Here is a 13001-nt window from a genome sequence, read left to right on the forward strand (position 1 = left end):
GATTTACTAAATAAATTAAAATACCGAATACCAGAGAAGACACAAGCAAACGGTCACACAAGTGGGTTGTCAATTTGACAGCTGCGTCGGCGATTGTGATTTGCAATTTTTGTAGTTTGGGAAAACATTAAACGTTAAATTTGGAATTTACTCGGGATAAAGCGCAGATCCGAACGCAGTTGCAATGTCCAACCAACAGGCGACAGTCACCGCATACTTGGCGGCCCAAAAGAAGACCACAAACAAAGATCTCGCTGCAGAGTGGACGCTCATCGAGGAACTTTACAATGAAAAGTGAGATTTGAGGTCCAAAACCCAATTTACAGCTTGTAACTTACATATTTTACAGACTCTGGAACGAGCTGACCATCAAGCTGGTGGCCTTCGTGCGCCACGAGTCCTTGCAGGATGAAACCGCGTTGCTGCAGCTCTACCAGAACTTTTTGTCCACCTTCGAGACCAAGTGAGTCGACCTCATTGGATGACTCGGCAGTATCTTCAAAACACTTGTTATTTTCAGGATAAACCCCTACGGACTCATCCAGATCCTCGAGGTGGTGGTGGACAACATAGCCGACAAGAAGGAGGCCATCGACTTCCTGGAGAAGATGAAGGACAAGGTGAAGATCTGCGACGAGGCGGTGTGGTATCTGCAGGTGATGCAGGGCAATCTCTACCTCAGCAACCTCAACGACCTGAACGCCACCAAGAAGATCATCGAGGAGCTGCGCGATGTTCTGGAGGAGGCGGGCAATGTGACGCCCGTCCACGGAAAGTACTACATGCTGGCATCCCAGTATTATCGCCGGGTGGGCAAGCACAGCGACTACTACCGGTGTGGCCTGCAGTTCCTGGGCTGCTCCCTAGATGACTACCCGCGCGATCAGTGGGCCCAGCAGGCCTTCTTTTTGGGTCTGGCTGCCCTCCTAGGCGATGGCGTCTACAACATCGGAGAGCTGCTGGCGCATCCCATCCTGGAGTCACTGAAGGGCACGGAAAACGAGTGGCTGATGGAGCTCCTTAAAGCCTTCAACACGGGCGACATTAACAAGTGCGTAGAGCCACTGGATTCTTTAAAGCGTAGTTATTAAAAATCTCTCTATATCGACAGATTCAACGACATGAAGAAAATCTGGTCCAAGATACCCGACTTGGCCGCCCAGGAGGTCAAACTGCGCCAGAAGATCTCCCTGCTGTGCCTCATGGAGATGACCTTCAAGCGCTCGGCCATCGAGCGGGCCATCTCCTTCACTGACATCGCCCACGAGACCAAACTGCCTGCGAAGGAGGTGGAGCTGCTCATCATGAAGGCTCTGGCTTTGGATTTGGTGCGCGGCGAGATCGACCAAGTGGCTGGAGTGGTGAACATGTCCTGGGTGCAGCCACGCGTCCTCAATCGCAACCAGATCGTGGGCATGGCCAGCACTTTGGACACCTGGATGGGCGCCATCACGAACATGGAGAAGCTGATGGAGAATCGTGCCGCCGAGATTCTCACCAATTAGTTTAAGGTTTCGCTTGATCTTGATGGTCCCCACTAATTTCCACTTGCGCAAACGCTTTTGTATTTAATTAAAACCCCAAAACGAACGATTGTGATTGTGTTAGTTTCTTTTCGTTTTAATTTAACTCCCTGACAGTTTTGCGTGTAAAAAGTTATTTGTGCTTACGGACTGGCTTATCCTAGCTTATTGGCTATATCAGATCACTTATCGAGGAGTTAGTGCTTACGGTTAGGGCTAGGATTATTTACAATTTTAAAATACGTCAAATTTGGCGATAGACTCTGGTTACCTAACAAGCTAAAATGTCGATCAATAATTTGGAATTTGCCGTAGCAATTAAAGCGGCCTGCCTATCACTAGCTGAAACCGCCTTCTCCGGCCACCAGCACGCCGGCAATCAAATGTTCAGGCAGCGCAACTTCGTATCCGGCACACGGGAGGTGAACTCAAAGGATGGCGGGCGGCGGATGTCCTCGTGCGAGTCGCGCCGTATCCTATCCGGATTGCGGCCCATCACCGAGGACAGAGGTATTTGGCGGCGGTACAGCTCCTCCAGAACCAGGCGTTCCAGTTCGAACAAGTGATCGTCCCTTACGCCGGGAATCTCCTCGTGCATAAAGAGCGCCAGGCGCAGCAGGTACTCGGCATTGTGGCCGCTCGGTCCGCTGCAGGTGGCTATCTGCTGGGCAATCTCCTCCACCGGATCATCGCCCAGCCAGTGGATATTCTCCGGCGTGGCCACGTACACTAATACCTCGACCGCCTCACCGCTAAAGGGCGTGTCCTGGGAGGCGACGCGCGGGAAGAACTTCGTATCAATTGTCGCATAGCCACCTGTTGGGTTCAATATATGTGAGTTCTAATCTTGGTGCCATTTTTCAATTGATTCACTTACCCAGTGTGCACTCGCGCTGCTTGAGATAATCCAGAGCCGTGCAGCCTGTTATTCTATAGGCGCAACCCCAAGTGATTCCCTGCAATCAAAAAAAAAAGGAATATATAATATTAAAAAATAATAATAAACATAAATCTAAAAATATTTATCAGCAGCCGCCTTGGTTGGGGTTTGAACTCGTGTATTTCAGACTCGGGTGTGCTATTCTTATCGCGCACCGTTGCCGCTTATGATTCCCAACCCGTTTTTCCGCAGATGGCATGTATAAATAGCGCTACTCGCGGCCTGTGAGTGACCGCTTTGAGTTTTCCATGCTTGTCTTTCGGGGCCACAAAACGAGTTCCTGGTAACTCCAATGCTAATGCCCTGGGCGAAAGTCCCCGGGCCTAGGATAGAAAGTATCAAGGCGTAAAAAGTGCACCCGTAGGGTTGCATTCGCCTATATTCTGCGGAAATCCGCCTGGCTGTTGATGAAGAGAGGGTTTTCTCCGGAATTCTCACGAATCTTTTCGGTCAGGTTGTCTGCGGAAATCTGCCAGAGTTAACCTTAGATATGGACGAGTTGGTAGGACTATCGGAACGTAAAACACTTCGAGAGTTACCGCCAACACGGAATGGGGCTTACTTTGGGAAATTCAAACGGCAAAATCACTTTTTGTTTTTACTTTACTCATTTTTCCCCCCACAAACTGTGGCACACTCACCTCTTTGTCCTCAACGAGCGTTGCAACACGTCCAGGCTGTAACAAAGAATGAAAGTACACATTAGCACTCGACTATATATTACATACACTTATATTTGTGGAGCTTCGGTATTTATTGCTTTCACAAAGAGCGAGGGCTAGGTCTCGCCTGCACACAGCTCGTTGTTTGTTTACCTTCTGTATATTTGCTTTATTTACGACATTTACACAAATGCATTACTATAGGGTTATATATGGACCTTGACTTATTTCGAAATTGCTGACTTTTCTTATGATCGCAACAGTAGCAGAGATTGCAGGGAAAATACGAAAATATTTTTATTAATTTTGAAAAATTCCTTAACTGCATGAACTGCATGTACTATTCAACACGTAAAAATGTAATGAACGAATTATTATGGAAAGATGATACTATTAACGATAGTATAATGCGATTATCTAATCCAAGACATTGACTTACAACAGTTGATCAACACAAGTGGACCAAAAACAGGGGCTAGATATTATCCCCATTTTAAACAAAAATACTCGTACTACGATTCCCAACTGGTTTTCAGATATTTTTAAGCATCCAATCGAATTGATACCTATTCCAAGGGGCTTGTCCTGACTTGTTTAGCAAGCAAATCACATATGTTAATTGAAACGCAATCGGTATCTTAATTGGCAGTAGCTCTAGACGCTGGCAAATGCTAATTTCACTTGTTGTTTGCCATTAGCCACACACAGCTGATAACGCCCGACGAATAGATAACGATAAAGCGTGCCTTCTGATCACTTTGCCCACATTAAAAACTGCCAACTGCCGACGTACGCTGTTCGCAGACGAAAACATTAAAACAAATAGCAGGGGGCAATAAAATAATTACCAGCTCACTTATTTGCTGCTAGTTGGTGGGTAAACATACGTGAAAGCTGCTAACAGACGAGGGCTAGACCTGTCTAGAGTCCCGACTTGGGTAATCCCACTCACCTTCTCCTCACAACCGCGGTGGGTGACGTTGCCCTGCCAGAATCGGCGGACATAGCCCCTGATGTAGCCCGTAATGCACTTGGTGTAGGTGAAGCCAGGATGCCAGCACAAGGATCCGTAGCCAAAGACCCAGCAGGCGGGATCCGAGGGTCCCTCGTTGTTGTTGTTGTTGTTATTATTATTGGGACGATTCTCCTGCTCATTCTGGTCGTCATTATTATTCTCCTCCGCTGCTCCCAATTGGCCATTGGTGAAGAGATTTTTGAAATGGGCCGGCACTTCCGCCGGCTGGCGATGACCACTGAAGTGAGCCATGTCTTGTACGCAGTTGTATCCCTCAATTTCCGTGGATGTGATCTGTTGGCTGCTGCTCCTGGTTGAGATCGGGACGGGGATCCTGGGACCGCTATCTGGGCATGCTGGTGGCTGCAGGCTCCGGCTCCTAGTGTTACATTGCTTGCTGGCCGACGGCTCCAAAGGCAGCTGAGATTCTGTGAATGGCCAGAGCACAGCGATGTTACATAAAACTCGAAATTTGGATTCACTATTACTTCCAATAAGCCCTACAAGTACGAATTTGTATTTCAGCCGAAACCTAATCCCTAGCTTACTTGAGGGTGGTTCCGGTGTTCAGTGTGTTTCGTAGGCTAAAGTTTGCTATATATGTTACTTGGTTGATTTAGTTAATGCTGGGAAGACTTTTCGCGCCGACTGCGACCTAATAGTTCCGCGAGCGTTCGGGAACTAAACCGCCCAGCGCGAATACCGAAATCATTTCCAACACCCCGACGTTCGCGAAGAAGAAGACTAGCACAGAGCGGAGGAAAAAAAAAAAATAAAAATGTAAAATAAATATTTATGACGCTCTGTCTGACGACTCTCAAGACTTATCTATAGGTTTGAATACGGCGAACGAGTATTTAAATTGCCGCTCGCCAAAGCTCTCTCGCCCTCGCCCCCTCACTCCCGTCCCCAGTCTAGTTTCACTATCAACCGAGAATTGTGGCAAAAATCTTGGGGCATTGGATTAAGGTAAAGGTGACTTGCTGCCCAAACACGTCCATAAATAATACAACAATTAAATACAGTCAGATATTTATATACCTTATAAACGCTTAATAATAACCGATCATATAATGACCAAGCTGGAAAACAGCTGCGTGATGAAAAAAAAAACCCTTGAACTGAAGGATCAGTCATAAATTCGGGCATTTAATAATTATAAATATATAAATGCCTCAAATTAAGAAATGATTTTGCAAATTGCCAATCACGGACCATAAAGATCCTTGTCGGCTTAATATTGATTATATAACCAGGCAGACGGCGAATAAGGTCGCCAAACAAATCACTTCAACTGATATTTACTATTATGATAATTGTTTTTCCAGGATTTTCCTGATTCCGAATAATAAATTGTGGTTGCTTGGCAACAACCAGCTGATGTAACTATTACAGTGATTAGATCAAAGTCAACAGCAACCAACGAGACTTTTTGATAAGATTGCTTCTTGATTTATGATCTTTTTAGGTCTGCATTAGTGAGCAATGAAGAGCAATTTGTAATATTAATATTATTATTCGATTGAAACTTTCTACTCATTTCAAAGTCTATGTTTAATTTTTCTTTATGATGTTATCGCAAAGAATATTTATCTGCATCTACTCATACATATATATATATATATATATACATATAACGCTTTTTTATGTCCTCGCACTGAGTATTTTCAAAATATTTAAGCACTGCTTCTTATTTAGATAAGTTTATCAGTTAATTTGTTCGGCTATCTGTTTTAAAATTTATTTATTTTATTAATATTTAAAGTGGACTTCTTTAGGTATCTGCTAATATCTGCCTTTTGAGCGAAAGAAGATTGTTTTATTAATTAATTGGCCTGTATTTGTTCATTGAAAATTAATTATATTTAAATTTTGTTATATCTTAAATACTTTCATTTAATTATATAAAAGAGTATTGATAGCTCGCTGTGCGAAAAGCAAATCTCATTTAAGTTTAACTTTCGCAAGTTCAAAGAGGGGAACGGAGAGCAGGGTGGTCTTATATTAAATATGTGTGACCGATCTTTTCGCCGTGCTAACTACGGTGCTGCTCATGACCAAGTACATAATATTAAATGGCCGACGGTACGTATACTTGTTTTTTATGCTTGTATCAGTACACACAAAAACTCACAATGTTAGAAAAGATAATGTTTAGTTATAAAAATTAAATTCATTCAAAAGTAAAGTAAAGATTCTTGCCATAATATTTAGAATATTCTAATATATTAATTAACTATTTTAAACTTTCCTAATTGTTTTAAATTGGTCTAAAGACTATTATTTTTGAATTCCCAATTTTTTCGTGTGTATGTGCCACACCATCGAATCGTGATAGGTCCCATTAACGAGGCATGCTCGATATATAAGCGTACAAATGTATGTATAGTCTTGTGCATATTTGTTTGTATTTTTAGCTATTTTATTTTGCGTGTATGCATAAACTTAAACATTTCGCACACTTTGTTTTGATTGCCGCCTTCCCGAAATGCCGAGGGAATTTCAGAGTATTTGTGAGCTTTCTGTTTTCATACGCTGTTTCTAAATACCAGTCTTCTTGGTTTTTTTTTTTGGTTTTGGTTTTTTTATTTTTAATCTTTTTCTCTTCTTCTTCATTGGGCTATGATATTTTTGCATAAATAAATTGACCTAAAAACAGGCTGGATGATGGAAAATTACAGAAAAACATGTTCAAAAACCTTAGGACGCACATCCGCACGCACACCGAGATAATCTGGCATGTGTGTTGTGTTTACGACACCTCCACATCCTCAAAACCAGACACACACATTCATATATGACTTTTCTTTCGCCTTACGACTTAGTTACGTATACGTAGCGTTGGCCACTGCTCGTTTGCCAAACGAAAAACGCTCCGAAATCGACTCGCTACACATTTCTGGGTCCTTGATACTGAACTTTTTTCATTGTGAAAGTTTTTTGCCAACGGTTCAAGGTTAACCAATTTTTCTCAAAATTGTTTATATAGCAATCTATAGTTTTTATCGGTTGTGGACTGGGTAAGTGATTATAGGTCCCAAAGAATCGGAAGGGAGGGCTCCAATGGGGCTAAATCAAATTTTTTTTGTGCTTGGGTAACAGGCGCAGAACACACAAAAATTCTGTGCTCCGTTTTCTATGTATGTATACACAGCAAAGCCTTAGGCCCATTGATATCACATGTACATGGCATGCCAGCGTACGTTTTTTAGGGGGGCATAAAAGTGTACAAGTATCTTGGGGGCGGAATGAAATTTGTCGAAATCAACAAAACACACGAACCCACAAACAGAATACTTCATTTGGATCAGGGCTTAGCTTTGGATGGGGGATTTACGTGCAGCTGTCTAAATTTCTGTCGGGCTTATCTCATTTGCGATTCTCTCATTTAACTTTCATCGCTCGGCGAATGATCACAATTGAGATTGACAGAGTGTTAAATGGTTTGGATTAGGTAAGCTAAGCGTCTTAATAGAATGCTACGACATGTTATATGTCAAGCAACACTATATTAGTAGTCCTTAACTATCCATATTCTAGTAAATACAATTCTTTATTGAATTACATTTATTTTAAGCTTTGTGAGTCACAAATTAGTGTCACAATTTGTGACAATTTGTAAATAAAAAAAACATAGTCATAAGAGTAGTCATAAGCTTTTCTTGAAGTATTTTTTATATTTAAGTTCAAAGTTAAAACTGGTCTATTGCAATCAAAATAAACATACCAGCCTCTCAAAGGTAACTCAATTTTGGGACCTTGTTAAATTTATTACTTCTTAATTAAACACTTGAGAATAACATAATAAACCAGGCTGCTTGATTTTGCACTTCTAATTAAACAATTAAAAATATATTTTATTTTATTGTGCATAATACTAAATTGGCTAAATTGGTTTTTGTTGCCTCTTTCCTCTTTACCATATCAAGATTATTTGGCGAAGGTAGGTTCATTGATAAATAATCGAGCAGACCGACAAAACTCGAGTATGCAATTTATAGTCGCGCGCTAGCCGTATGACCATATAATTTTGCTGAACTGATAAGACTTCATTTTGACTGGGTCTTGGAGACGAAACGCGTCTGATAAGGATTTGCATTTTTTGTACCCCCTTGAAAGTAAAGATAAGATGTGTGAACTACAGCCAACCGGTAGATAAAAGAGTTCGCCAGACAGTCCGGTTGGACTATAGCGCAAAAAGGTAAACAACTATTCGGTTTGGTCAGATGCAAAGAGTTCAACACACATATCAATTAACACATCTGGCCTAATTTTTCGCTTTGTAAAGCATTCACACACCAAGTCCAAGCAACCCCCGATTATTGTCTTTTGCGCATTTTTAGTATTTGTTTCTTTTGATTTAGTTGGCACACACGTGTGGCTCTCTTATTCGCCGAATTTTCTGACGCTCAATCCGTCCGTATATTCAAAACCAAAGACTATTATTAACCGCAAGACTTATATTTAACTTTAATGATGTTTGCCTTTTGCACTTAAAGATTTATTTAGCCAAAACAGTTAAACTTTAACAGGAAGTTTACTCTTACTCTTTAATAAAAAAGTAAATGTTTGATCGGGCATACTCTGCACTCTGTTTTTTGCTAAATTTGGCAAGCTCTTATATGTTTTTCTTTTTTTAATTTTTAAGTATCCATAAATAAATTTGCAAATGGAGTTTATTTGTCCTTTAAAGGTCCGCAAAACACCTTGAAGCCGATATTAATTTAAAGGGGTTACTGTCGTGGCCAGCTGTTAAATATATACATACATAAATAAAATCTATTCAAAGAATGCCAATAATTCGGCGCAAGTTTCAAATAGTAGAATGCAAATGGAACGTGCCAAAAAATGACACCCCAAATCTTTTGCTGAAAATGCTATTTAAAGTTCTAAAATTACTGCATTAAAACTACTACTTATGTTTTCCGACGTTTGGTAAGTAAATCGTTTTACCTTTGGAATGTCAAATTTTCCTTCCCTATATTTTTTAGCTAACAATGTCATAAAGTGGGCTGCAAAATATAGCAATTAATCTGACAACTTCTAAAATAAAATATACTACAAAATTCTGTCTACGTAAACATTAAATAAAACCATATTCTCAATAGTCTCTTGAACTGAAATTTCTTTATGTAATAAAAATCTTACTCATGTACAGAAAAAACTGCGTTTCAATTTTATATCTTGTCAACTTTTTTATAAAAAAAATACAGAAACAAAGAAGTTTAATTTGAGGCGAAACAAGAAACAAAGAACTAAATAAATTGAGTTGTAATGTAATAGTGAGTAAACCGTATTTATATAAGTTTTTTTAAGAGATATAAAATAATTGACAAATATTTTCAACCCTTTTAAGGCACAGTGTTTCGAAACTATTTGCAAGAAATGCGTTTTTAAGCTCTCACTCTAATAGAATAATTAAATTTAAAATTAACATATGTTTAATCTGACATATATTTAGCAATTTCACATATTTCACTGATTTCTTAATGCATTTGTCTGTTTCCAAGTTCTGGGTTATTGCATCAACGGATTGCATGTACAGTGACTGAGCAATAAATTGAACTATTAAAAATATCTACAAGCACGCAGTATACAAGTAAACAAACGCAAAAATAAATTAAAATCTGTTTTGAATCAAAATTTTTCAAAGAGAGGAAATGAGACAGTGGGAGGGTAGAGAGAGAGAGAGCTTGTGGGGGCAAAAGATAACGGAAAAGAGAGAGCGCACACACGCACACTCTGATAAGGCTGAGCAATTACAGCAACAAAGTGTTGTAAGCAAACAGCAAGGTAAATAAATTGTATGTATGTATGTGCACGTGTTGACACTGAAAGCTCTCAACTTGGCACACTGACACACTTATGACAAATATACATCCCCAATGATCACTCACATGCAACAATTAAGTGCCAATTTACCCACCTCGCCATTTAAAACCACTTTCACAGGTACAAAACGCAGCAATTATGACCGTTTTTTCTCGCTTATCAATTTCCGTTCAACTTTTGCACTACACTCTAGTTTTATTTACTCCATTCGTTTTCCGTTTCTATCAGCTTTTTCTATTCCGTTGTGCCATGCTGCGTGGCAATAACAACAATAACATTTCGCACTCTTCGCGCGCCTTGTAATGTAAACAATAACAACTCCGACAGGCGATACCCTCTTCTCTCTTGCACACAATCACTATCTTGCTTTTCCGCAGGCAGATGGAGCAGAGCGACCGTCTCAACCGACGGCTCCAATGTAAATGCGAGAATTTCGCCGTTTTTCGCTCTCAAATAATGCTCCTGAGGGGGGACCTCTGCCACCCGTCCCCGCCCATCAATGTCAGCCTCTTCTTCTTCAGCGAATTTCTCGCTGAGCGAGCATAAAAGGTAAAAATATGATGAATTTCATTACAAACCTGAACCGGCACAAGAGAGTGAGTAATTATTACGAGTTAAGTTATGTTTGTGTTTATCACTTTTAAAGTACATACATACGTATGTACACACTTAGTTCAGTACATAAGTACAAAGGACAATGCTACGCTATTAAGTGCACTGGAAAAAACCTGATTATTTTTTAATATTTATTAGTTCACCTTAATATTAAAAATGACTTCCAAATATATGAACTCATTGTAATAAATAAATATATATACATATGGAAACATAACAAAATAATAACACGAAATGTTAAAAACAATTCAGTTTAGACAAAATATTAAAACGAAAAATAAAAGTTTTTTGTAATTTACCCCGGTGTACTTTTGATGATGAAGCTCCAAGGACTTTGATGCTGCCTTTTCCACATTCGGCCTTCCACTCTTTTATCGAACGCTCTCTTTGCGCAGAGAAATTACGCATCTCTCTCACTCTCTATCCCCAATACTCCACATTTCTCCAACTCTCTCCCTCTCTATTTCTCACCCTATATGCATTGGCTGACGCAATTCATACGCACTCTTGCCGTATGCAGCGCAATTTTATGAATGGAAAGCAGAAAATGCAAAAGCAACAACCTCAATTGCCACCTGGCAACAGGAAAAACGAACAACAGGTGTAATTTGAGAACTCAGATCTAGAAAAGCACACACTGCCGCATCTTAATTGTCTTAATTGGAAATTGATGTGCAGCGTGTTCGATTCGGAAGTGCCTGACTGATTACAAAATGCGCCCGCAACCTTCAGTTTAGATATAACCTCGGTAAAAGTAAACACCAACACAATTGATAACGGTCTGCACTAAAGTTCGTTAAAATTGCGTCAGCTAAAAGTTGGTAAGCATCAGCGGTATTTTTAAACTGATTAAATGTAACCGAAAGACAAGTATTCAATAATGATAGTAAATATTCTCCTCTTTAAGAAAAAAATATATTGTGCTGAAATATATTTAATGTAATGACTAATTATTTGTTGTTGACTCAACCAATAAAATTAAATATGTCTATTCAACATTCAATTTAAAATTATTTTTGATTTGTTTTTTTCGTATCCTAAAACGTCTCATTTAATATTTTTCTTTACATATGTGGTCCGAGCAGCGGAAGCTTTACTGTATTTTTAAGTTTTAAGCGTCGTACCGTTGCCAGATATACTTAAAAAGATTGCAAGGCTACCAAACTGTTTGAAATAGTTAGCGCCATCTATACGGCTTTTCGTTTGAAAATGCGCCGTCTTGTGGGAATTCATGAAAATGTCTGTTTAAGATTTTATTAGAAAAGTGCAATTTGCTAAGAAATGTATTGGATTTATTGTAATCTTTGAAAAAACTATAGTTGAAATTGTAAATTGTAAATAATTAAATATTATTACCATATTATTATATGTAGGTTTGTATGAAGGGATTTACATTTTCAGACCTTTGTTTTTCATGTTAAAAATAAAAAAAACCAAGTAAACCCTACAGAAAGTAAGCAAAGTCAAAAACACAAAAAGAATTACAAATGAAATGATATAACAACAACATCGTCATTAATAAGTGTTGTGGGAATAACCTGTTAGCAGTGAATGTTAAATTGCTTCATGCTTCCAGTGTATCACGCAATCCGTGGGAGGCAAAGGCAGAAAATACGTCCCATATCAAAGTATAGTAGCAATCTGGATCTCAACCGGCGTTAGTCTCAGCTTAGAACCCACAGCGACAATATGTCTAGTATGGAACGAAACATTCTTCTCCTTGCACTGACGGTAAGTGCAATATCTGGATTGGGAGAAGGGACTGGTAAGTAAGCTTTCCTTGGTACTTTTTTTTATATCTCTTTGTAGTGTTACAAAATTCCGTTTAGATTAAACAGTCATAAGTGTCTTTTAATATTTAAAAATAAAATAAAATAAACCTAATTATAAAAGCAAAATTGAATAGACATTACAGCTATTGAATTTAAAACAGCGACATTCTGACCTTCGTTCGGAACGAAATAAGTGCTCAATAACTACAATCTTTTAAGATCGCTTTTACTTGACCACTTTTTTAGCATGACTTGTTCTATAAAATTAAATATGTTGGATTTATTTTACTCTCCATTGCCTGTAGAACCGGTTAGATTGCTACTCAACCTCAACTGCATTGTACTTATCGATGTTCTCTTCCAGATACGGAACAGATAATTTCGGAAATGGATGATTTCCAGCCGGGCAATGTGCTGCGCGGTAAAGACATTTGCGGATTCTATTTACCTTCTTCTATTGATGGCACAAACGAGAACTTAGGTGGCTTTCCATGGATAGCGCGGCTGCAGTATAAAAATTGTGAGTTAATCAAAAAAAAAAATTAATTAAATTAATTTTTTTTATTTATTGTTTTACTTTTTAAGGCGAAAATTTAAGCACACTATCAGCCCTGTTTTTGTTTTTACTTTACAACTTTTTAC

The 13001-nt window shown here is 39.2% G+C and overlaps 2 protein-coding genes across 4 annotated transcripts; one reads left to right on the forward strand and one right to left on the reverse strand.

The window, feature by feature from the left end:
* Window positions 1-74: 74 nt before the first annotated feature.
* LOC108135217 (26S proteasome non-ATPase regulatory subunit 13) lies at window positions 75-1590 on the forward strand. Its single transcript, XM_017255844.2, has 4 exons — window positions 75-294; window positions 350-463; window positions 521-1051; window positions 1112-1590. The coding sequence occupies exons 1-4, from the start codon at window positions 185-187 to the stop codon at window positions 1503-1505; spliced, it is 1149 nt and encodes a 382-aa protein (XP_017111333.1). The 5' UTR covers window positions 75-184; the 3' UTR covers window positions 1506-1590.
* Window positions 1591-1599: 9 nt separating this feature from the next.
* Window positions 1600-10380, reverse strand: LOC108135224 (glutathione-specific gamma-glutamylcyclotransferase 1). 3 transcript variants are annotated; one of them, XM_017255857.2, is made up of 5 exons: window positions 10067-10380; window positions 4078-4568; window positions 3105-3140; window positions 2401-2479; window positions 1600-2339 (listed from the first exon to the last, which is right to left on the reverse strand). In XM_017255857.2, exons 2-5 carry the CDS (start codon window positions 4390-4392, stop codon window positions 1903-1905), a joined length of 867 nt encoding a protein of 288 aa, XP_017111346.1. In that variant the 5' UTR covers window positions 4393-4568; window positions 10067-10380; the 3' UTR covers window positions 1600-1902. The 3 variants fall into 3 exon arrangements, with proteins under 3 accessions (XP_017111346.1, XP_017111357.1, XP_017111368.1); XM_017255868.2 differs by lacking the exon at window positions 10067-10380 and adding an exon at window positions 4689-4827; XM_017255879.2 differs by lacking the exon at window positions 10067-10380 and having other exon boundaries at window positions 4078-4666.
* Window positions 10381-13001: the final 2621 nt, after the last annotated feature.

This window comes from Drosophila elegans, unplaced genomic scaffold (assembly GCF_018152505.1).
Source record: "Drosophila elegans isolate 14027-0461.03 unplaced genomic scaffold, ASM1815250v1 contig_476, whole genome shotgun sequence".
In the NCBI taxonomy this organism is placed as follows: domain Eukaryota; kingdom Metazoa; phylum Arthropoda; class Insecta; order Diptera; family Drosophilidae; genus Drosophila; species Drosophila elegans.

What these genes read in the sequence shown, in the direction of transcription:
- LOC108135217 (XM_017255844.2), top strand. Translation starts at nt 185, where the DNA reads ATGTCCAACCAACAGGCGACAGTCACCGCATACTTGGCGGCCCAAAAG. An exon ending in GAGGAACTTTACAATGAAAA is followed by an intron (nt 295 to 349) that starts GTGAGATTTGAG and finishes CATATTTTACAG; the next exon opens with ACTCTGGAACGAGCTGACCA. An exon ending in AACACGGGCGACATTAACAA is followed by an intron (nt 1,052 to 1,111) that starts GTGCGTAGAGCC and finishes CTATATCGACAG; the next exon opens with ATTCAACGACATGAAGAAAA.
- LOC108135224 (XM_017255857.2), bottom strand. Translation starts at nt 4,392, where the DNA reads ATGGCTCACTTCAGTGGTCATCGCCAGCCGGCGGAAGTGCCGGCCCAT. An exon ending in CGCTCGTTGAGGACAAAGAG is followed by an intron (nt 2,480 to 3,104) that starts GTGAGTGTGCCA and finishes TTTTGATTGCAG; the next exon opens with GGAATCACTTGGGGTTGCGC. An exon ending in GCAGCGCGAGTGCACACTGG is followed by an intron (nt 2,340 to 2,400) that starts GTAAGTGAATCA and finishes TGAACCCAACAG; the next exon opens with GTGGCTATGCGACAATTGAT.